Source organism: Vicia villosa, linkage group LG1, assembly GCF_029867415.1.
Source record: "Vicia villosa cultivar HV-30 ecotype Madison, WI linkage group LG1, Vvil1.0, whole genome shotgun sequence".
Classification (NCBI taxonomy): Eukaryota; Viridiplantae; Streptophyta; class Magnoliopsida; order Fabales; family Fabaceae; genus Vicia; species Vicia villosa.
The window spans coordinates 176979284-177003703 of NC_081180.1; the positions used below are offsets into that span (position 1 = coordinate 176979284).

Genomic DNA, 24420 nt, shown 5'->3' on the forward strand with positions numbered 1-24420 from the left:
GTAACTTGTGGAATACATACTTACTTTGGCATCGGAGTGCCTTGCAGGTACAACACCTTTTTCTCCATATCTGTCATCCTGAACTTCAAGCCTTCACTGTTGCCGGTCATCTGATCTGCTCGGTAAGATCAGTGGCGCCGTCTGTGGGAACCATAGCTCCCCCGTTCCTCTTCTTGCACTTTCTTGATTCGTTCTTGCCTCCCGCAAGAACCCAGGAACCAAAGCTTTAATCAAACCATTACTCATGGCCGGCAATAACGAAGATTCCTCTTCCTTAGACGCTGCAATACTCAAGAAGAACAACATCTCCATCGTCCCTCCTTCAAGAAACACCGTTCCTCGAGACGGTGTCACAGCGTCCCCGTCCCCTAAGGATCTTCAAGATGATCAATCTCATCGTTTCGAAGATACCAGCGGGAAGGACAACCACGAAGAAAGTTTGGGCAACCCCTTCCTCTCCAAAGGATAGCCTCCTCAAGACCAGGGCATAAACGCTGTCCTAGCTGCTCTTGCCCAGACCAATGCGCTCTTGCAACAGCAAAGTAACCGGATCGATGCCCTCGAACAGAAGCGCCGCTCAAGAACTCCCCCAGATCACAAAACTCGTTCTCGACATGAAATGATCACCAAGAAACGCCCACGTTCCCCTTCTCCCAGGGAGAAGGTGAATCCATCTTCCAAGAAAGGGTCGAGCGAGCAGCGTCCCCGACACCGTTCACAGTCCCCTCGGCCAAGAAGGAAATCTAGATCACCTCCGGCCAAGCACGACGACAACCGGAGGCGACGCAGGCGTAGCCAGAGCAGATCTTTTTCTCCATCCGCCAGCGACGACGAAGAGGAGCGCCATGGTCCTCTATCCCAGTCAATCTTAGAGGTTCCCCTGCCAACCGGTCTCGAAAAACCCCCTCCGCTAGGGACCTACGACGGGACCACCGATCCGGACGAACATATTGAGAACATCGACGCCCTTCTCGACTACAGAGGAGTGCCCGGCACCATTAAATGCCGTTTGTTCCCGACCACCTTGCGAAAAGGAGCCATGACTTGGTATACAAGTTTGCCCGACGAGTCCATCACATCATGGAGGGTGCTCGGAAAACTTTTTTCCAGACATTTCACGGCCTCCCGAAGGCACCCCAAGTCAGAAGCCTTCTTGGAAGCCATTATCCAAGGAAAGGACGAGTCTCTACGGGCGTACATAGAAAGATTCAATAAGGAAGCCGTACAAGTATCCACCACTACCCATATGAAGAAATTCTTGCTCGAGCGCGGCCTCCGACCACGCTCGGAATTTGCTAAAGCCGGCGGAATTGAAACTCCAGCCACTCTTGACGAATTCTTCCTCAAAGCCCAAGCCTACATTCAATATGAGGAGAAAGAAGCCGCCCACGCCGTCCGCAATTCCAGGCACGAAGAGAGCAGTAAAACTACGCGCCAAGATGAGTCTCGCCGGGGAACTGACAAAAAGAAAGATGATAAAACTCGGGACCCCAAGGACTACAAATCTCCTGCGGGGAAATTCCGAGAGTACACCCCGCTGAACGCCTCAAGGGAGCGCATATTGAACGAATGCGCAAACGCCGAGTTTCAGACGGGAAAGGTCCGATTCCCTAAGAGCATGCCCGCCCGACCAAACGTTGATAAATTGAAATTCTGCAGATTCCACAAAGGCCACGGGCACAACACCGAAGATTGCATCCATCTTAAGGATGCCATAGAGATATTAATCAGGGAGGGACATCTGAAACAGTATGCGAAGAAGCAGGAGGCCACTAGAGAAGCTAAACCAGTCACCGAGGAAAAGCCGGCGGAAGATACGCCCACCATGCAAGTGGCCATGAGCGTTACCAGGCCGGAAGATTTTTACCTCCATGACTGGGCCAACGCAGCAACCACCTATTCCTCCCATAGCACATGGGAAAGTTTCCCGTCCGCAATGGTTATATCAGGCGAAGGTTTCAGCAAACTGACCGTCGAATCCGTGAAACGCAAGTTCGACGAGCTAATCTTGGCCAGCGCGAACGTAGCCTCGACCTTCGACCACGCCAAAGGCAGTCCCTCCTCAATATCTTTCTATAAAGAAGAGTTGCCTGGAGGAGCACCTAACGCGACCATCCCTCTCCTCATCCGAGCCCGGATGGCCAATTTTGACGTGCGACGCATATTGGTCGACCAGGGAAGTTCAGTGGACATCATGTACTCCCAATTGTTCAAAACATTGCAGCTGAACGACAGTCACCTTACACCATATGTAGGATCGGACTTACAAGGATTCAATGGCACAGTAACCAAGCCGTGGGGATTCGTGGAACTCATAGTTTCGATCGGGTCGGCAGAGACCACCAGGGCAGTGAAAGTCCAATTTCTAGTCATCGACTGCCCATTAATATACCAGTGCATCCTCGGATGCCCCACTCTGGCTGAACTAATCGCGGTTCCCTCAACCGTACACCTCAAGCTCAAATACTATACGACCAAAGGACAAGTAGCAACACTCAACGACGACATCGAAGCAGCCAGGAGGTGTTTTGAAGCCTCCGCCAAGGGCCTGAGCGCGATAAAGATACCGGCCCAAGAGAAGACAGCAACCAGCGCTACTTCAGAAACCAACAAATCTATGCCCCGCATCAACAGTCGTTTTTTGGGAGAACCCGAGTAGAGCATCAACTCAAGCACATCAGAAGGGATCCTCCGGCCAATTCCGGACAGAGACTTTGAGCTCGTAGCCCTCGGAGAAGATCCAACCAGGGGAGTCAAGATCGGATCAGACCTGCCAGACCTGGCCAAAAGGCAACTCAAAGCTTGCCTCCGTGAGAACGCCGACCTATTCGCCTGGAGCGCTGCAGAAATTACTGGACTTGACCCAGAAGTGGCTTGCCATCACCTGACCATCGACCCGACCTGCAAGGCCTTCGCTCAGAGGAGAAGAAAACAGTCACCGGAAAAAACGGCTGCGGCCGAACTAGCTGTAAAAGACCTCCTAGAGGCCAAGTTTATATCTGAGGCCAAGTACACTACTTGGCTCTCCAATGTTGTACTTGTTAAAAAATCAAATGGAAAATGACGCATGTGCACTGACTACACCGATCTTAATAGGGCTTGCCCAAAAGATGCTTATCCTCTCCCTAACATGGATAAACTAGTCGATAATTCCGCTGGTTTTAAATTACTTTCATTCATGGACGCATATTCCGGGTATAATCAAATACCCATGGCTAAAACCGATAAGAAATATACGGCCTTCATGACCGAATCGGATAACTATTACTACAACGTAATGCCCTTCGGTCTGAAGAACGCCGGTGCGACGTACCAGTGCATGATGAACAAAGTCTTCCAAGCAGAGATAGGTGATATGCTCGAAGTCTATATGGACGATATGATCGTCAAATCCCAATGGGAAACCGATCACGCCGCTCACCTTAAAAAGGTTTTCGAGCAAGCCCGAAAGTGTGAAATGAGATTCAATCCGGAAAAATGCACATTCGACGTCCGCGCAGGAAAATTCCTCGGCTTCTACCTAACAGAAAGAGGAATCGAAGCCAACCCAGATAAGTGCAGGGCCTTCTCAGACTTGCCCACTCCAAATTCAAAAAAGTCAATCCAAACCTTGAACGGCATGCTCACATCACTATCCAGATTCGTGGCCAAAGCCGCGCAACATGCCCTACCACTATTCAAACTCCTCCGTAAAGAGACCACATTCGAATGGACGGAAGAGTGCGAACGGGCCCTCTCCCATATCAAGCGGACATTATCCAGCCCACCATTTTTATCTGGACTGGAAGATTGAGAAATCTTATACATCTATCTCGCTGTAGCCACCGAGGCCGTTAGCGCGGCCTTGATACGAGAAACCTCGGAGGGCCAGAAACCCATTTACTTCACAAGCAAAGCACTCCAGGGCCCCGAGATCAGATATCAACAGATCGAAAAGGTCGGACTCGCGTTAATAACCGCAGCCCGAAGACTCAGACTCTATTTCCTATCACATACCATAGTCGTACGAACTGAGCAACCCGTAAAACAATTGCTTGCACGCCCTGACATGGCCGGGAGAATGCTCCGGTGGTCGTTGGAACTTGCGGAGTTCGACATCAAATACGAGGGAAGAAAGGCCCTTAAAGCACAGGTCTTGGCAGACTTCGTAGCCGAAATGGCATTCCCCAAAACAACAAACAACAACGCCCGAAGGTGGACCTTATATGTGGACAGGGCTTCAAGCTCAACCGGCAGCGGAGCGGGGATCATTCTTGAAAATGGAGAAGGAACCCTCATAGAGGTATCCCTTTCACTATCATTCCCGATATCCAACAACCAAGCAGAATATGAGGCCCTGCTAGCCGGGTTGCGCCTCGCAAACGACTTAGAAGCCGAAGACATTGAGGTATTCACCGATTCTCAACTAGTCGCATCCCACATCTCGGGCGAATATCAGGTTAAAAGCGAAGCCCTCGCCGAATACCTGACCCTCGTGAAAGAAAGGCTGGGCCGATTCAGGAGCGCCAAAGTAAAACATATCCCGAGGGAACACAACGCACGGGCAGACGTCCTATCAAAACTGGCGAGCACAAGAAAGAAGGGAGGTAACAGATCCGTAATCCAGGAGATATTGCCAAAACCCAGTACCGAGACCTCATCTTCCCTCTCACTCGTAAGCGCAATTGGGGACGCGTCCTGCTGGATGACCCCCGTATACAATTACTTAACAAGTGACCTCTTGCCCGCCGATCCGAAAGAGGCTTCCACCATCCGAAGACGAGCTTGCTCATACGTCTTAGTCGAAAATCGCCTCTATCGGCGAGGATTTTCCATACCTCTCCTTAAATGTATAGACGAGGGCACAGTCCCCCACATACTCCGAGAGATACACGAAGGAATCAATTCCCAACATCTAGGAGGAAGATCACTCGCTCGGAAGGCTCTCCGAGCAGGCTACTATTGGCCGACGATGCAGGACGACGCCAAAGAATATGTTAAGAAATGCGACAAATGCCAACGTTTCGGGGACATGCACCTCGCGCCCCCCAAAGAACTCAAATCCTTATCGTCTCCCTGGCCATTCGCATGGTGGGGATGGATCTCCTCGGTCCGTTCGTGACCGGAAGCAATCAGAACAAGTATCTCATAGTTGCGGTCGACTATTTTACCAAGTGGATCGAGGCCGAGCCACTGGCCAAAATCACATCCTTGAAAGTACTCCGCTTCTACAAAAGAAACATCCTCGCCCGGTTCGGGGTACCATTAGCTATCATCACCGACAACGGCACCCAGTTCACAGACGGACGCTTCCAAGAATTCGTCACGAAATTAGGTACGAAGCAACATTTCGCGTCAGTCGAGCACTCACAAACGAACGGGCAAGCAGAGGCCGCCAACAGAGTAATTTTGAGGGGCCTCAAAAGAAGACTAGACGAAATAAAAAGGGGACGGGTAGAAGAGCTGCACAGCGTCCTATGGGCTTATCGCACCACCCCACACTCCAATACCGGGGAGACCCCCTTCCAACTGACGTACGGAACGGAGGCCGTGATCCCCATCGAAATACATGTGCCCTCTAGACGCATCGAAGAGCCACTCGAGTCAGAGGGTAACACCGAGGCAATCAGGGAAGAGCTCAACCTGGTCGAAGACATTCGCACTAGGGCCGCTCTACGCGAAGCTTCACTTAAGCAAAAAATCGCCCTAAGACACGACGCTAAGGTCATTAAACGGGAATTTAAAATAGACAGCCTAGTACTAAAAAGAAACCACAAAGATTCCCGAGAAGGAAAACTGGCCGCGAATTTGGAAGGCCCCTATCGTGTCCGAGCAAGGACAGAAAATGGGGCATACTACCTGGAGAACTTGCAAGGAGAAGAACTCGCTCGACCCTGGAACGCTAAGAAACTCAAACAATACTACAGCTAATAAGGTGCGGCCCGGTACGAGCCGAGCACCTCTAACTGAAACAAAACAACGGGAGCCCACTCTCTTAATCGAGCAGACTCTTTGTTCTTCGAGGGGCCCTAAATACATAGCATCCCCGTCGTAAGCACGTACCATGACGGCAGAACGCCCCACTCGCGAAGGGACCGTTCACGCCATGAGCCCCGGAGCTCAATACAACGAAATCCGAGACTCACTATATGCCAGGCACACGTCCCCGGCAATCGACCACAGTTCCATACACTGGGCGATCAACACGTTATAAGTCGAGCAAATCTTCATAAAATGCAACATAAATACATAAAGGAACAGCAACGGTGTTTTATTCATCATTCATGAGAAATTAAAAAACAAACAATTGAAAAGAAAACACTTCATTCCTCCCGATTGGCAAATTCTTCCGAGTGAACGTACTGATACCAATCTTCATCCCACTCAGTCTCGGAACCATCTGCGTCAATCACGACTCTCACACCAGTCTCTCGAGCACGAGCATCTGAACTCAAAGAGCCACGAGAACGAGAAGCAGAGCCAGTCGAAGCCTTCTTCTTCTCGTTCACCTTCTTCACCCCGCGAGAACACGAGGATGAAGACACTTTCTTCCCAGTAGCTCCACCCATTCCTGCAAGAAATGAAGAAAGAAGAGGTCCACGGGACCTCATTTTATAAGGGAAGAAGGGGAACAATAATCTTGGGAAACGAATGTACCGTTAATGAATAAAGACATTGGAAAACGATAACGCATCTCCCAAAAAAAACTCATAACGCACGCGCACAAGTCCCAAAGAAACTCACAAAAGCGTTAAAAACTAAGTACGTTTAAAAAAAAGCGGGCAAACAGCCCGAAAATGTGCCCAACTACGGCCATATAGACCGAGCTGGTAAATTGTACATACAGAATCAAAACAGGGGGCATACCCCCCAGAGAAACAACATTACAAAATAACAGGCACGCAGGCCCCACACTTAGACACAAAAACTTCAAACACCTTCCTCGACTTGGACATCCTTGACTCCCCGGGTCACGGGCTCCTCCCCGAAGGCCGGTGAAACAATTTGGTCGCCCTCCACACGGTGGTAAGGCCCGGTACCTTTGATCACTAACTCCGCCCCCGGATTCTTCAATTTAAGTTGAGCCATAGTGGAGTTATAGGTATCCTCGGCAGCCGCCACACAGTCACCCCCCAAGACTCGGATGTATTGAATCAAGTCTACCCTGGTTAAAAGAGCCTTCTCCTTTTCCGACTCATCCTCAGCAGGAGCCTGAGAACGGCGAAGAGAGGCCTCCCTAACTGAAGAAGACAGCATTGTTCCATACAAAGTCCTGGAGAGCAAGGTGTATTGACCTTGCACGTCCATCAGAGCAGCCTCCTTTTGGTTCAACCGAGCCTTCACCGCATCCAGTTCCTCGCCCTGCTCCTTCAGCAATCGTTCCTTCTCCTCCGAGGCAGAGGCACTCATCTTGACTTGCTCCTGAAGCAACTTCGCTGCTTCCGCTGACAAAGGCGCCGAGCGAGCATAGAGAGTGGTCATTTCCAAAAGACGGACCACGGCCGAAGCATCCTGCACAAGGAACCTTTGACGAACAGAAGGATCCAAACCCTCAATATGCAAAGACTCAGCACGCGGAATAGTCAAGGAAGGACCACCCTCGAAGAATCTGGGCTGAAGAAAGCACGAAGGAAGGGTAAAAATGTCAGCAGCCTCATCCTGAGTAAAATCCACGGCTTCGGTTCTCTGGCGCTTACGGCAGACCAAGGCGTCCGGATCAGGCTCTGGGCGGAGAGGGGAAGGAATCACCGTAATTGGCCTCAAGGATTCACCTTGATCCGGAGTCCTGGAAGAGGAACCAGGGACGCCAACAGAGGAGGAAGAAGCACCCGAACCTGCAACCGGGGATCTCTACACAACCACCAAACGAGGACCATCACTCCTCTTTACAATCCCCTTCAGCTTGCTCGCCTGCCTGAGCATTCGGTCATGACGTGCCCGATCCATAGCCTCTGCAAAGAAAAAGAAAAAAGCATAAGAGGCCAGCCCATCAAGAAAATCACTATCAAAAAGCTATGAAAAACAATAAAAAACGAAACAAATATGGCATAAAAAGCAAAGGGCAAATACCCAGATAGGTAAAAGCCCCCTCATCAGTGCCCTCAGCTAACAGCTCCTTTATACTGATCACTCCTGGCTCTCGAATAATTTGCCCATCTTCACCAACCACAGACGCCCCGAACCGATCCACCTTAGCAACAGGAGGAAAACCCTGGACAAACTTCTGGAGAACAGCATAATCTCCACGAGCATCCTCATCTAAATCAGAGAGCTTGGTAATGTACTGATCAGTAGGGTACTCGAAATGATCACGGGACCAAAAGAACCTAAAGTGATGCCGACGCGAGGTGACTGGCTCCCCGATATCGTTAAGCACAGGACGACCATGGACGTTCAAGGTCGGTACCCGAGCAAAGACGCTATCTCGAGCCTTCAGAGACTGAGGACGAATGAAGAAGAAGCGAGGTTTAAAGTGCTTCAGAGAATCAGAGTAAGATTTGAATATCTTCTTGGACTGCTTTAAAGATACCCAACCAAAGCGACCTTCTCGCACCGTGCGCTATACACAGAATATGTAAAAGAACAGAGGGATAGTCGCCCCTATCTTCAAATGAGCACATACCAACTCAAACGCCCGGATGAAGGAAATCGAGTTAGGATGAAGCTGACAAGGGGCTACCTCCAAGTGGTTAAGAACGCCAATCTAGAACTCAGTAAAGGGGGCCCGAAATCCCATCTCCTGAAATACGACCTCATACATAGGAAGCAGATCAGGAGTGTACACGTCGCAGATACGATCTCCTTCGTCCGGGATAAGTACCGACCATCCATCCCCGACCTCCGTAAAAACATCCGAATCGTCATCCACGAAGAAACTCTCGACGTCCAACGCCTTTGGGTGCACCCAAGCCGATCGGGGCACCTCCTGTCGGGCTGGAGGAGTTGAAGACGACGAGCCAGATGCCGTCGGGCGAGTCTCTTCGGCAATTTTTCACCTGAAACACAGGGGAAAACAGTGAATTCGACAATTAAATCAAATCCACCCTTCCACCATCGTCCAGAGTGAAAGGGCACGCCTACGGCTCAGAGACCGGAAGAACTGCGTCCTTGCCTCCCCCCATAACCACAAATACTGAGCCAGAAGAAACTCGCGCCCGGGAAAAGGGCAAAAACGCAGGACCTCTAACTACGACGCTGGAGCACGAAGAAAAAAACACTAAAAAGCATAATCAAACGCTTATCAACAATACAGAAAACCAGAATCTAAAGATAAATGCAACAAAACACACTCATAAACGACAGAGAAACCTCCTATCTCCGCCGTACGCCACCACGTTCATCATATATGTTCATCAAAAAATCTTCCTAAAAGCTTACCCTAACCACATGCCATCGATTCTAAATAAAGATCAAAGCATAAAAATGAAGAAAGCAGAGATCACAGGTTAAACTTACAGTTACGATTTTGATGAAGAGTTGAAAAATCTGTAATAAACACCACTGCAAGAGAAAAGAGTCGACGGAGGGAGAACGAAGCAAATGAATTTGAAAAGTTTGGAAAAATGAGGGTTGTTCTCTATTTATAGGCTACTTAAGTCCCCACACGCGCCGCACGTGCCAGACTGTGCAGAGGGATGGTCATCATTAACCCTACAGCCTAGGTAATTGATTGCCTATCATTTCACATTAAATGCAACGTTCCCAATCACCAACTTTTCGTAAACAACACGCTTCCTCACTCCAGACCTGACCCTTCCTCTCCTCGGAAATAAACGACCTACCTCCCTCGGATAGACAGGGCACGGACCCTCGGATCAACTTCCTATAAGTCGTCACTCCTCTGACCAGAAGCAACGACTTGGGGGGCTCCTATTCTGGACCGGCCCAATCCAGTCAATTGGGCCATTCCCGCCTTCGGCCCAATACGTTTCAGAACGCACGTGGTGGTTTCCATCCGACCAGACTGGGCAAACGTGCCAAGTAACCGACCACGAGGACCCCTCGTGCTCGGTAAACAACCAATCCACACGTCTCCTAAATATCCGCCCTAAAAGGAGGCGTCCAATCCGTTCCAAAACATCTTATAAATAGCCCTCTACATACAGAGGGCAAGGTAATCTTTTTCTTACCACTAAAACCCCATTACTTTGTTGTACCTTATGGAATACATACTTACTTTGGCATCGGAGTGCCTTGCAGGTACAACACCTTTTTCTCCATATCTGTCATCCTGAACTTCAAGCCTTCACTGTTGCCGGTCATCTGATCTTATGATCTTAGGTAGAGATAAGATGTCTCTCTAGTGTTTGGGAGCATTGTATGTTGACTATGACTTTAAAAAGTATTGGATATATAAGTAAAACAAGTCAATATGTAACCTCTTAAAATTTTAAGTAGAAATGTGATGTCTTTCTATGGTGTTTACAAATGAGTTTAATATTAGATATATAAGAAGGTGGGTTATACTCTCAATACCTTCATTGATATTTTAGTTGGAGACAGTGTCTTCATCTGTTATGGTTTGTGAAATATTTTTTATTGTTGTTCTCTAATCTCCCTTGTTTTCCTCAGTACATGGTATCATATGCCTACTTTGACTAGGGGTAGGAGTAATTAGGATCCTGATGTTCAGATAAAATATAGGAAATGAGAGACTCGCACTTGAGAAGAGAACTCCTTAGTTCAGGGGTGATTGATTATCATCAATGTTCAATGTCGAATGTATTAAAAAAAGTGACATGTGTATCTTATTAGCACAATCACGTGACTGTAGCAGTCCTTTGATCCTTGCCTCAGCTCCTTAATTATAGAAGTAGCTGTTACAATTTGAAAAATATTGTATAGTTATTATATATTTAAATTATCCATTATATGTGTTGATTTGTTGCCTTAGTCTTGGCTGATTTGTTATGATATTGTTGGCAACAAATTAACTTCCATAACTTGTATCTCCTATTTATTCCATTCATCATTCACGTAAATAATATAACATAAATATAAACATTCTGTATATTCTATATGGTATCAGAATAGCCATTGCTTCACAACCTTTTTTTCGATCCTTATCATGGCAGTACCAAACACCAACTCTAACCTTAAAGAATTTATGGAATTTAACACAAATTCTCACCTTCCAATTAATTTAAATGGAACCAATTATCCTGCCTGGTTCAAACAGTGCAGCGCCCTCCTCATTGCTCGTGACCTTGAAGGTTTTATTACAGGCACAAAGATGCGTCCTCCTGCTACTATTGTTACCGGTGAAACTACAGCACCAAATCCTGATCATTCCTTATGGATCAGACAAAATAAAATAATTTATCTTGCTCTTCTTGGCTTGTGTGATTCTGAAGCACGATCTGTCATGGCGGCTTCAGATACGTCTTATGACGACTGGACTACTCTTGCTCGTGCCTTTTCAAATTGATCGCAATCCAAAATTATATCACTCTGAGAACGTCTCAGTTTAATCACCAAAGGGAATTCCTCTGCCTCAACCTATTTGCATTCAATCCGCAATATTGATGATGAATTGGCCCTCATTGGTCATCCCATCGACAATCTCGAAATGGTTATCCATGCCTTGAATGGTCTCAGACCAGCCTTTAGAGACTTTACTATTGTTGTTCGCACTCGTGACTCATCAATTGCCTTCAACGAACTCTATGACAAATTGGTGGATTTCGAGATGTTTTTGCAGCGAGAAAAATAGATCTCGACACCGGCTCCCATCACCGCCAACCTTGCACAATGTCATTACAATGACTACAATCGAGGACGATATCACACTGGCCACAATAATCATCACCATGATTCACAAATTCGCAATAACTATAATGGTCATGATCAAATTTTTCCCAACACTAAGAAGCCAACATCCAACAATGTTGTCATATGCAATATTGTGAAAATTTTGGCCCTACAGCAAAACAGTGCTACAAGATTCATGGCTACCCAAATAAGCCTTGCCATCCTACTGCGTATGCTGTACAAACAGCGATGTCTCACTCGTCTCCACCTTTATGGCTCTTTGATTAGGGCGCATCCCACCATATTACCAATGACATGAGAAATTTATCCATCAAAGAAGACTATCATGGAACTGATAATCTCCTAGTTGCAAATGGTAATCAACTTCCCATCACTCATATTGGTTCCACAAATATTTTCACAAATAATTCTTCCTTAGAATTGTTAGATATTCTTTATGTTGTTAATGTTACTCAAAATTTGATATTTTTCTCTCAATTGTGCCAAACTAACAAAGTTTCTATTGAAATTTTCCCTTGGCATTTCGAGGTAAAAGACTTGCATACGAAGGAGATTCTTCTGTGAGGATTGAATGAAGATAATGTGTACAGGTTTCAACCAAATGCACCAGCCCCACAAATTTCCTATGCAATCTCCAACCCCATACTCAAACTATGGCACCACAAACTCGGTCATCCTGCACCTCCTACTCTCCTTCACACCCTCAAGTCAAACAATATTTCCTATTCTGGTTGTTTTAATAAATGTCTAGATTGTCTTTCTAATAAGAGTCATAAACTACCATTTTCAAGGTCTTTTATTTCTAGTTCTAGTCCCTTGGAAATTTTGTACTCAGACTTATGGGTACCGACTCTAGTAAATTCAATTGATGGTTTTTGCTATTATGTAATTTTTATGGACCATTTTTCCAAGTATGTTTGGCTTTACCCTCTAAAACTCAAATATGACGTTTCAACACTATTTCCAATTTTTAAAAACTTGGTAGAAAGACAATTTAACTCTAGAATTAAAACCCTTTACTCTGACAATGATGGAGAATTTATAAAAATTCGACCATTCTTACAAGCCAATGGTATCTCTCACTTAACCACCCCACCCCATACCCCCGAACAAAATGGTCTCTCTGAATGAAAGCACCTCACGTCACTAAAACTGATCGCTGCCTCCTAAACCAAGCCTATCTACCTTCCAATTTTTGGTCATATGCCTTTCAAACAGAAGCCTATTTAATAAATTGGTTACCCAATCATGGTCTTAACATGAGCACAGCACACCATGTACTATTTAAAACATCTCCAAACTACAAAAAGCTAAAAACATTTGGGTGTCTATGCTTTCCTTGGCTTAAACCATACAGAAATAATAAGTTATAACCAAGATTTAAACCATGCTTGTTCCTTGGATATAGTCTCACACAAAGTGCATACATTTGCTTCAATTTCAAAAACAACAAAATCCATGATTCTAGACATGTTCAATTTCTAGAAGGCATTTTCCCATACTCACCAAACAAAAATAAACCATCACATATATCTCACCTTGATCCAGATTCTAAAGAACCTTCTACAATATATAGATTATGGTGTTCAACCTTTAACCCATATAATACCAATCTCTAAATCTACCCCTGCTAACCTCACTCAAATCTCTCGCTCAACCAATCCCACCTCATCTAGATTACCAACAAATTCCTTAACCCAAAGTGATACCTCACTATCCAATCAACCCATCAATCCTCCTTCCCCTCCTCAAACCACAATACATTCCCCACCTCAAACATCGCTTGTACATGTTTCATCTTCATCTCAATTCTGTTGCAGCAGGTTCTCCTTCTCAAGCTTCAACTTCGGTAATGCCAAATCACTCCATGATTACTCATGGAAAAGTAGGAATATTCAAACTAAAGAAATTTTTGTGTGTCTAAACACCCACCACCACCAGCTGAAGAACCAACATGTGTATCCAAAGCAATGTAGTGCCAAGAGTGGAAACAAGTAATGTCTGAAGAATTTACAGATCTAATGACTAATGGTACATGGTCTTTAGTTCCTCCACAACCCCATTTTAATTTCATTGGAAACAAATGGGTGATTCTCCTGAAAAGAAATCCGGATGGATCCATCGCTTGTTACAAAGCGCGACTTGTTGCAAAAGGTTTTCATCAACGGACATGCATTGATTATAAAGGCACTTTTAGTCCTGTTATTAAGCCGCAAACGATTAAAATGGTATTGTATATTGCACTTTCAAAAGGATGGAATTTAATCCAAATGGATGTTAACAATGTGTTCTTGCACGATACCATATCTGAAGATGTCTACAAGTGCCAGCCACATGGTTTTGTTCATCCTACACTATTTAATCATGTAGGCAAGCTCCACAAAGCATTATATGGTCTAAAATAAGCTCCTCGATGCTGGTACAATGAATTAAAATATTTTGGGGTTGCTTCTGGATTTCTTAATAGCAAATCAAACTCATATCTATTCATCTACAATCATGGTAATATCACTGCCTATTTCCTAGTATATGCTGATGATCTACTTCTTACAGGAAACAATATCAACTTCTTAAATAAATTCAAGGCTGATCTTGTTACAAAGTTTTCTCTAAAAGATCCTGGAAGACCGAGTCATTTCCTTAGTGTCGAACTCATTCCCACAAGCACCGGAATTTTCATGTCTCAACATCATTATATTCAAGACATACTGCAAAAAGGAAATATGACTGATGTTAAGCCAGTAGGAACTCCAATGTCTACTACTTGCTCCCTTGGCACCCATGATGATACACCTCCATGTGACGTTACTTCTTTTCACAACATTATTGGATCTTTGCGTTATTTATCTATCACTAGACCAAATGTGGCATTTGCTGTAAATAAGTTGTCATATTTCATGCAAGCACCATCGACAACTCAAATGCATTATCCGATATCTCAAGCATAATATCTCATATGGTCTCCATCTAGTAGAAAAAAATAATCTTGAACTCACTGCCTTTTGTGATGCAGATAAGGGCAGCGTCATTGTTGATCGAAAGTCAACGGGTGCCTACATAGTTTATCTCGGACCCACTGTCATTTCTTGGTCTTGTAAGAAACAACCTACAGTTGCGAGATACTCCACAGAGGCTGAATATCGCACAATCGGAACTACTACATCTGAACTTTTATGGTTACAACAACTTCTATTGGAACTTGGGATCAAAATTACTCATCCGCCGAACATATTTTACGATAATATCGGTGCAACATATCTTTGTGGAAATCCAGTGTTCCACTCCTGAATGAAGCACTTAGTTATTGACTATCACTTCTTTTGTGACATCATTGCAAAAGGAGAACTCAAATTTTCTCATGTACCTTCCAGTCACCAACTAGCAGATTTACTAACGAAACCAATATCTCGGCCTGTCATGAGTTTCTTCTCTCCAAGATTGGCATCGCTGACCACTCCTCCATCTTGCGGGGGCGTATTAGAACAATCAGGTGACTGTAGCGGTCATTTGATCCTTGCTTTAACTCCTTAATTATAGCAGTGACAAAGGATATCGAGACTGGTAGGTGAGTGCAGAACAATGTTAAGATCTCAGAGCTAGAGATCAAACATGTCCCATAGTATCGCCCCGAGGGAAATTAGATTAAGCTTAACTATGATTATGTTTACAAAAAATATACTTCAACTTCATAATATGGATGCTTATTTAGAGAATCTGCTAGAAATTGGTTGATATGTTTTGCACTAAAAATTGGTTTATGTGATGTTCTCACTGCAGAGATGTGAGCGATTTTACATGGGATTGAGCAAGCATGGTGGGGAAAAATTACAAACCTGGTGGTCGAGAATGACTCTAAAGTTATGATAGATGTGGTTAACCAATAAATTAGGGATGATCACAACTTCTAAACCTTAGTTTGTAAAATCAGAATGATGACTCAAAAGAATTGGCACATGAAGTTCAAACATACTTGATGGGAAGAAAGTCGATTTGCATATTTGATAGTCAATTATAGTCTTACTTTAAAAAATTGTGAACTTCTCATTATTTCGAATCAGAGGTTGAATGAGATGGACGTAATTGTAGTTGATGATAATTTTGAGGCATCCCTCTCTAGAAGTGTTAGAGTGTGACGTTAGACTTTTCTTTTTTCATTGCGTCGCTTGGCCACCTTTTGTAACAAACAAATAACACATTATTAAAAGTGAAAATATTTTTTTCACAAAATAATTAGCACATCATTGTCTAAAAATTTGCACTATTTTTTTATTAAAAAAATATTTATTATAATAAATTTATGAAAAGTGTACTTCTTCCCTGCTTTGTTAACAATCTTAATAAAATGAACAAAAAGTAAATCGTATAATTATGGACAAACAAAATATTAATCGTATATAATTATTTCTATAATTAATGAAAATTTATGAGTGGAAAAAACGAAACAATGGAAAATTAAGTTTTTGGAAATTGAATTTCCATAGAGTTTGCTAAAGAATTATTAACTAAAGGAGAGGGACAAATAGAAAACACTCAGCTTTTGAACAAGTTAAACTTCCAATTTAGCGAGCCAATCACCAGTATCATTTCCTTCACGTAAGGTGTGAACAAGGACAAGTTGTCACTCTTTATGAATAAGAGATTGGATATAATTCACTATAAGCGCATAACGATGGGTAGAAAACACACCCTCTTGAATAAACTTCAGATCCGATTAAGAGTCAAACTCATAAATCACATTTCTGAAATCATGATTTCAAGCAATATAAAGACCACGATAAATGACTTGAAGTTCGACATTAATAATAGAGGTGAAACCACAACTTCTTGCAAAAACATGTGATCCAACCTTCGGAAAAGTTTCTCAAAAGACCACCAAAGTCGAATAGCCCTGGATTACTTATGGAGCTACCATTTACATTGATATTTATCACATTCTCTAGGAGAGGGGGGCAAGACACAAGTCTATGGGCTAATATCTTATTAGAACCACCAAATTTGGATTGGTATGTTGGAACATATAATTGGTAAACAATGGAGCATGTGGAGTACTGTGGAACATACACCATCTTAATTCATGTGCTCTAAGTCCTCCATGCCCATGCTCATCTTCAATCTCTTGAACACATCATTTGTGACTCCCTTAGTCAACAAATCAGAAACTTGGTCATTACTTCTGTAATATTCTAATTTAAACTTGCCTACACTAACAAACTCCCTTAAGTAGTGAAACCTCAACAAATCATCTATGTATAGACATAGAATGATCACACCTTAACTTTTATTCGTCTTCACATAAACTCCATGCTCGGACACACATTTTTTGAAGCCAACCTAAACTAGGAACCTATCTATCATTTTGTTCCAAGCTCTCGAAGCTTGCTTCAATCCGTAAAACATTTTTCTCAACTTGTAGAATCTCCCCCCTTGGTTTTTCACAACATGATCGGAGGTTATTCTACATACACTTCTTTTTCAAGAGGATCGTCCAAAAATGTGGACTTCACGTCCATTTGATGAATAGAGAAATTATTGATATACGCAATACCAACAACTAGCCTTATGGTTTCTGTAACAACCCAATTTTTAGTATTTATTTTATTATATGATTATACTATTTTATTTGATTTTACTTGGTGTGTTAATCAATTATTTAGTTGATATGAGATATAATGAATGATTGAATTAATTGATTTGGTGTGTTAATTATTTATTTAATTGTTATTGTGTTAATTATTTATTTAATTAACTTGGTGTGTTAATTAATTAATTGATTGTTAGATAGTACAATAGTTGATTATATTAATTAATTTGGTATGTTTATTGTGTCTATTTAATTATTGGTGTTATTTAATTTAGTAAACTAAAATAGATATGATAAATAGTATATATTTTATTGGGCTTATTTATTGATGTTGGGAGTAAAAAAGGGGTGTTACAGTTTCAATTCTAGCAACTGGTGCAAATACCTCATCAAAGTATATACCTTCTCTTTGCAAAAATCATTTTGCAACTAGTCGAGCCTTATGCTTGATTATTTCACCTTTGGGATTTCCCTTCACCTTATAGACCCATCTTACACAAATCGGCTTCTTTCCTTTCGGTAGATCAACCAACTCCGAAGTACTATTTTTCTCAATCTATTCCAGCTCCTCCTTCATAGAAAAAATCCACTTTGGATCACTTAAGGCCTCTTCCATCTTAATGAGTTCAGTTCGGTCATAAGGGAAAATGGATGAAATCACCACCATCATTGATTTCGTTGTCGCAGAATATCTCACATTGTTGGAGTCTTTGAGGCAAACCTCTTTGCCTAGTTGGTCGTCTCACATTTTCATCCGTTATAGCTTTGACACACTGCGTTTATGCATTTTCCATTTCTTCAGAATATGGAAATTCAAAGATGTACTCGGTTAACGGTTTGCTGTAACCAGTCAACATTTGCATGTAACCGGTTAACGCTGAGTGTAACCAGTTACAAGTTGTTCCACCTGCTTCAAAACATCAAATACGACGTCCCAATTGATCACAGTTCTCGTGTTTTTAGCATCAAATAGCTTGTAGCCTACAATAGGGTGATACCCTACAAGTATCCTCATCTACCTTATTCATCCAACTTCTTTCTAAGTTGGCCTGGAACATGTCGATATGCCACGAAACTGAAAACTCTCAAGTGGTTCACATTTGGTTTGAATCCAAACCATACATTTTCCGGTGTTTTCTTCTCAAGCTTCTTTGTAGGACACCTACTCAATAAATAGGAAGTTCTGGATACTGCTTCTCCCCACAACTCTTTCAACAAGTTCTTCCCCTTTAACATGTTTCTCACCATGTTTATAATCGATCAATTCTTACTCTTGGCAACACCATTTTGACGCGGTGTATATGGTGACACTACCTCATACATTATCCCTTCTTCATCACAATACTTCTCAAAGTCATTTGAGACATACTCGCCTTCACTATCCATTTTGAGAACTTTGAGTGACTGCTTTACCACTCAACCATGGACTTAAACTTCTTAAACACTTTGAATACCTTATCATTTCTCTTGATTAGGTATGTCCATAGATTTCTACTATAACCGTCGATAAAATTGACAAAGTTTTTACTGCCACCACACGAATCAACTTGCATCAGTCATTACACAAGGGAATACACCACCTCAAGGTGATGCTTGGTTCTACAACCCGCATCCTTTCTAAATTTACCCTTGTGTTGATTCGCTTGCATACACTCTTCACAAATATCAGCTTTTACGTTGATGGATAACGACTCGGTTACCATTACATTCCTTTGCAATGCGTTGAGATCTCAAAAATTAAGATGCCTAATATGGTAGTTCCACAACCACTCTTCTCGACTTGTCGTTGTAGAAAGACACCTATGCTCCATAACCTTCAACTCAATCTTGAAATTTCTATTGGTATTCATATGAGCTTTAAGGATTAAAACCCTGTTTGCATCCATAATGCACAAAATCGTGTCTTCCATGCGAATCTTGTAACCATTCTCAAGCAATTGGCTAATATTTAGAAGGTTACATTTGATTTTTGAAATGTACAATACATCTTTGATCAAGGAATGTACACTGTCATGCCCCAAAATTTGCCCATCACATTTTTAAACTCAAGCTCATCCAAGTATCAACAGCTCAAGATCTAAGTGGATGCACACTCTCCTAAGCAATAAGGACCAAAACTAGGGTTTTGTTTCTCTCCAAGAAAAATCAACTTCTGATACCTCAAGTGGACTTCATGGTCTCTCATATACCTTAAAGGATCCTCATGCCAACTTTCAAGCTCTGATTCACAAGATTGCTTAAACAACCGTTCAAATAGTTAACAGTCGACTAGTTTGACCTAAAAGTCAACTATGGTCAAATCACAGTCAAAATTTCTGATTTTTGGTCAACATCAACATTTTAATGTTAGATTCATCATTTGATCAAGGGTTGATCATGATTCATCAAGAAAAGCTCCAAAATCATCAAAAACCTAAGTTTCTAAATTTGTTTTTTTTGACCTAAAGTCATCCCAGCTTTAACTGATCATATCTCTCTCATACTTTATCTGAAATTCCCCAACCAAAGCCTATTCTTAAGGAAATTTCATTCTCTACAACTTTGTTTCTCACAGGCGAAGTCTAAAAGTGCTTCATTTGAGAGATAGGGATCAAAAGGTTATATGTCATTTTTGAAAGTCAACAAAAACACCTTTTGGGTCAAAGCTTATAACTTGAACATGGTAAACTCAATTGAGATGAAACAAAAAGGAGGCTTTAGAGGACATTCTAAGCTTTCCACAATGATCGAGAACACCTTCATAGGGTTAAAATTGAGGGAGATACGCATTGCTAAACTTGGCCAAAATCTGAGAAATGCATGAAGACTCAAATGAGCAAATTGGACTTTTTTAAGTTATTAGCTCAAGTTTTGATAAGAAAACATGGTAGTGAGCCCATTAGGATCACAAAAATTCATACTCTCATTTTTATCATTTTTATTTTTATTTTATTGGATTTTTATTCATTAAAAATTCAATTTAATTTAAGTAAATGAGGAAAATATGGAAGATTTGTTTTGAGGTTGGTTTCCAATCAAACATTGAAATTCATTATCATTTTAAATCAAGATAAACTCATGGAAAGAGAAATGTATAAGATTGAAGCCAAGAATAGCAAGATAATGATTCTTGAACCTTTGAGCAATGAGACATAATTTTTAGGTTTCTAACATGTTCCTAATGTTTTTAATGACCTATAATTATCCTTAATATCAAGCCATGCTATCTGTTTATTTTTGTTTTGTGTTTATTCATTTAAATACAAAATAATTTAAACAAAATAGTAAATAAGCACACAAGGGCGCATGGGGTAAGATTTGATTCTCAAGATACTTCCAAAGTCATCAAATATATGATTGAAACATGATTGGAGATGATTGACAAGAGATTGGGCATATTTGGAAAAGATTTGATAAAAATATAAATAAAATATCAAAGCCCATGAATCAAATGAGATCTAAAGTTTTCCTTAACCTAATTTGGACTCCTATATGTACTAAGGAAGTTCAGAAAATTAGGGGAGGAGAGGCAAAAGAGAGCAGCCCTAACCAAGCTTTAAAAAACCTCAAGAAAAGCATATTTTCGAAAAAAAAAAAGGTTTGCAGCCACTTTCAAGAGGTTTAAAGCATCCCATCGTGCTCCTGCAAGTCCCTAAGACCGATTCAGACCGTCGCACAGAGCCAGAGCCTCCCAGGTTGCACCATCTGAACATTGTAACACCCCGATATCCGCTGCACGCATCAACCGTGTCGGCCAACCGAGCATGTCACCAGCTTAATCAATAATCCCCCTAGGTCCGCTTATCGGCTGCCCAGGAAATATTGTTTTTTGCCTCCCGCAGGAATCGAACTACGTACCTAGGGGTTAAGTACGTATTCATAGCAATTCCTGCTACCAATTGAGCTATTTTTAATGTAACACCACGATATCCGCTGCACGCACCAACCGTGTCGGCCAACCGAGCATGTCACCAGCTTAATCAATAATCCCCCTAGGTCTGCTTATCGGCTGCCCAGGAAATATTGTTTTTGCCTCCCGCAGGAATCGAACTACGTACCTAGGGGTTAAGTACGTATTCATAGCAATTCCTGCTACCACTTGAGCTACTAGCTCAATTGGTAGCAAGAATTGCTATGAATACGTACTTAACCCCTAGGTACGTAGTTCGATTCCTGCGGGAGGCAAAAACAATATTTCCTGGGCAGCCGATAAGCGGACCTAGGGGGATTATTGATTAAGCTGGTGACATGCTCGGTTGGCCGACACGGTTGATGCGTGCAGCGGATATCGGTGTGTTACAAACATCACCGGTGAGGTAATGTTTTGAAATGGAACTTGATAATTTACGCATTGTTGTTGCGTTTGATGTTTGTTTTCATGTTCAGTACCTCCATTATGATAATTCAAACATTTTACATGGGAGCTTTAACGCTTAAATTGGACGACGCCATTATTAGGGCATAGCAAGCTGTGAGCTTCGATCTGGATAATCTATGGAGTTTCAAGCCAAACTGATATCATATTTGAACTCAGTGCAAAATTTTAAGCAAGATAGGGTTTCTCGTTTTTTGTTTAGATGATTTTTTGCAGGGTGGAATGTGAAGACCGCCGGAGAAGATGGTGGTTTCCACCACTTCCGGCCAGTCTGATTCAGGAAGGGACCAGTCAATTGCGTGCGTGGCATTTTCAAATGCATCCATTGGCCAGTCAAGTTTCAACGCCTTCTCTTTCTTTACGTGATTCGCCCTTCCAATATGAGTGGGCCCGGTTTGACTGTTTTTGAATTATGCACTCAGAAATTATTTTTCTATTTATTGTTATAAACACATCCCAATGACAACGTAGTACTGGTAGCATTGATGGTCACGCAGGTGTTTGAAACACTCTCACATCCTGGGTTCGAACCCAGGCGTTTACATTGTTTTTTTTTTAATTTTATAGTTCCCAGATCTCACGCATCCACACAGCGCAAGCCCATGTTGAAGACTCGATTCTCAGCCATTGGATCGTCCTGGAAACGCAATCAGAAGGGCCAGAACGCACGCACACCATGGACCCTCAAGGAGGCAACCACACCTGATCAGGGCTAAGATTTTCTAAATCTTTTTGGTTTTAATTATATAAACATTTGTTTTTCTTCTTTTCTTTTCTCCTTTACCTTCTTTTATTTATTTCATTTAAAAATTATTTCATTAAAGTTTTTTATTAAGTAATATTTTCACGACTCTCTAATTTATTTAATCGAAAACCCGATTTTTCTTACAACATTAAAAATAATCGTTTTTTTTTTGGTTTTTTTAAGCTAATAATTATGTTAGGGTAATAATTTAATTTTAGGGCTAATTAAATTTATTTTATGCCTTAAACCCTGATTTTATCATGATCACTAATCACTGTTATTGGTAGGTGCTGTCCATTAACCTTAGTCTAGGTTTTTACCTGTTTCTTCTATTAACCATAATTAACTTATTACCATTTTAATTTTTGATCTGTCACGTTATAATTGTTGAGGTCTTTAATGCACTAACATTTTTCTTCTTTGTGCCCAATTTTCAGGGTTAATCAAAGATCTTTCAGCCACGCGCCTCGCCATGCCAATCAAAAAGCTAAGTTCTAATCCTTTTCTTATTTAAATGTTATTTTATCTTTTAATTTTTGCCTTATAGGTTAAATTAGGGTTGATTTTCAATGCCAAGGAATTCCTCATGCACTCACCCCTATTATTGTCCGTTTAATTCTCAGATGTTCAGAGTCAATCGAAGGTTCGAGGAAGATCAAGGCTGAAGATGTGTAAATTAATTGTTGTTCTTTCTTATTTTGTGCCTTTATTTTTCTGTTACCCTATAAGGGTTTTATTGTAATAGGTTAGGTTTTATTTTTCTCCTTTCAATTTCCCCCATCCCCGCAGGTGTTTATTGTAATAGTGTAGGACTATTAAACTGTTTTACCTTTCTGCTGTGGTTAGTAATCCTAGGGAGTGCAAGACTATTAACTGAATCTAGATCACTAATTTATAAGATAAATATCATCGAAGTTAACCACGTGATTGTGCACCCACACACCTTTAGTGTAATCCCTCTCGTTTCCTTGTTGCCTGTTGCCTCTAATTGTACTAAATAGTCAAGTCCCTCGATTCCGAGGATACCTCAAGCAAGGTTGCCTTAAAGAATAAAAATCATCTAGTCCCTCGATGCTGCCTCGGAAAAATAAGATGATTGTCCTATGGCTAAGGTATCCTCGCATGATGCCTAAAAATATTAAATGACTATTATATCCTTCCCTTAGACTACCTGCCTTCTTTATGGCAAGGGACAGTCTTATGGCGAACGATATCTCGATGACCCTTCAAACATCCAATTGAAAGACTTCCTGCCCTCTCATGGTATGGATAGACCCTTTCTCCTGAAAGGCTAAAAGAACAATTTTTCTAACTTAGGGTAGCTGCTACTAATTGCTTGCTCCTTTCAAAATTCAAAAACTATCTTTTTCCCACTTCTTTTCAAAAATCGAATTCAAAAAAACTACGCTTATTTACAAGCTAAAGTTCTTCTTCAGAAAATCTTTTGTAAACACACACGACACTTCAAACATTTCAAACAATTCAAAAGTGAGCTAAGAAATTAAGAGCCCATGGATAACCATGGATACAAAGGGTGCTTCAAACCTTCCCTTTGTATAACTTACCCCCCGAACTCAAAATCTTTCAAAGGTCTTTCCTGTTCTCTTAGCCTTTCCGAATGGATAAAATAAAAAGTCGGTGGCAACTCTTGCTATCCGCACATTTCTGAATAAAGTCAGTTCACTGTATTACATAAACCATCCCTCTTCATGATCAAAACGTCACCGATCTCATTGGCCGCTAAAATGGTGTCATTCGCGAATTTCACTTTTTTCTCGGCTTGATTGATTTTGACAAATAAACCTTCATCCTCGTTATATGCATAGAACAACCAGAATCCAAGTACCATTCTTCGCTGCACTAGAATCCTTCTCTCACACTCACCATAATATTTTCTTTCGCAAACATTTCTACAACGTTCTTGGAACTGATGTTGTTGCTACCTTACACCCTAGTGCTATTGCATTCACCTTTTGTGATTATGACCAA

At 42.0% G+C, this 24420-nt stretch overlaps 1 protein-coding gene across 1 annotated transcript; it reads left to right on the forward strand.

The window, feature by feature from the left end:
• The first annotated feature begins 619 nt into the window (after positions 1-619).
• LOC131660079 (uncharacterized) lies at positions 620-2659 on the forward strand. The gene has a single exon (XM_058929213.1). It carries the CDS (start codon positions 620-622, stop codon positions 2657-2659), a length of 2040 nt encoding a protein of 679 aa, XP_058785196.1.
• The last annotated feature ends 21761 nt before the right edge of the window (positions 2660-24420 follow it).

Bases quoted from the DNA above. Each gene is read 5' to 3' on its own strand.
- LOC131660079 (XM_058929213.1), top strand. From the start codon at position 620: ATGATCACCAAGAAACGCCCACGTTCCCCTTCTCCCAGGGAGAAGGTG.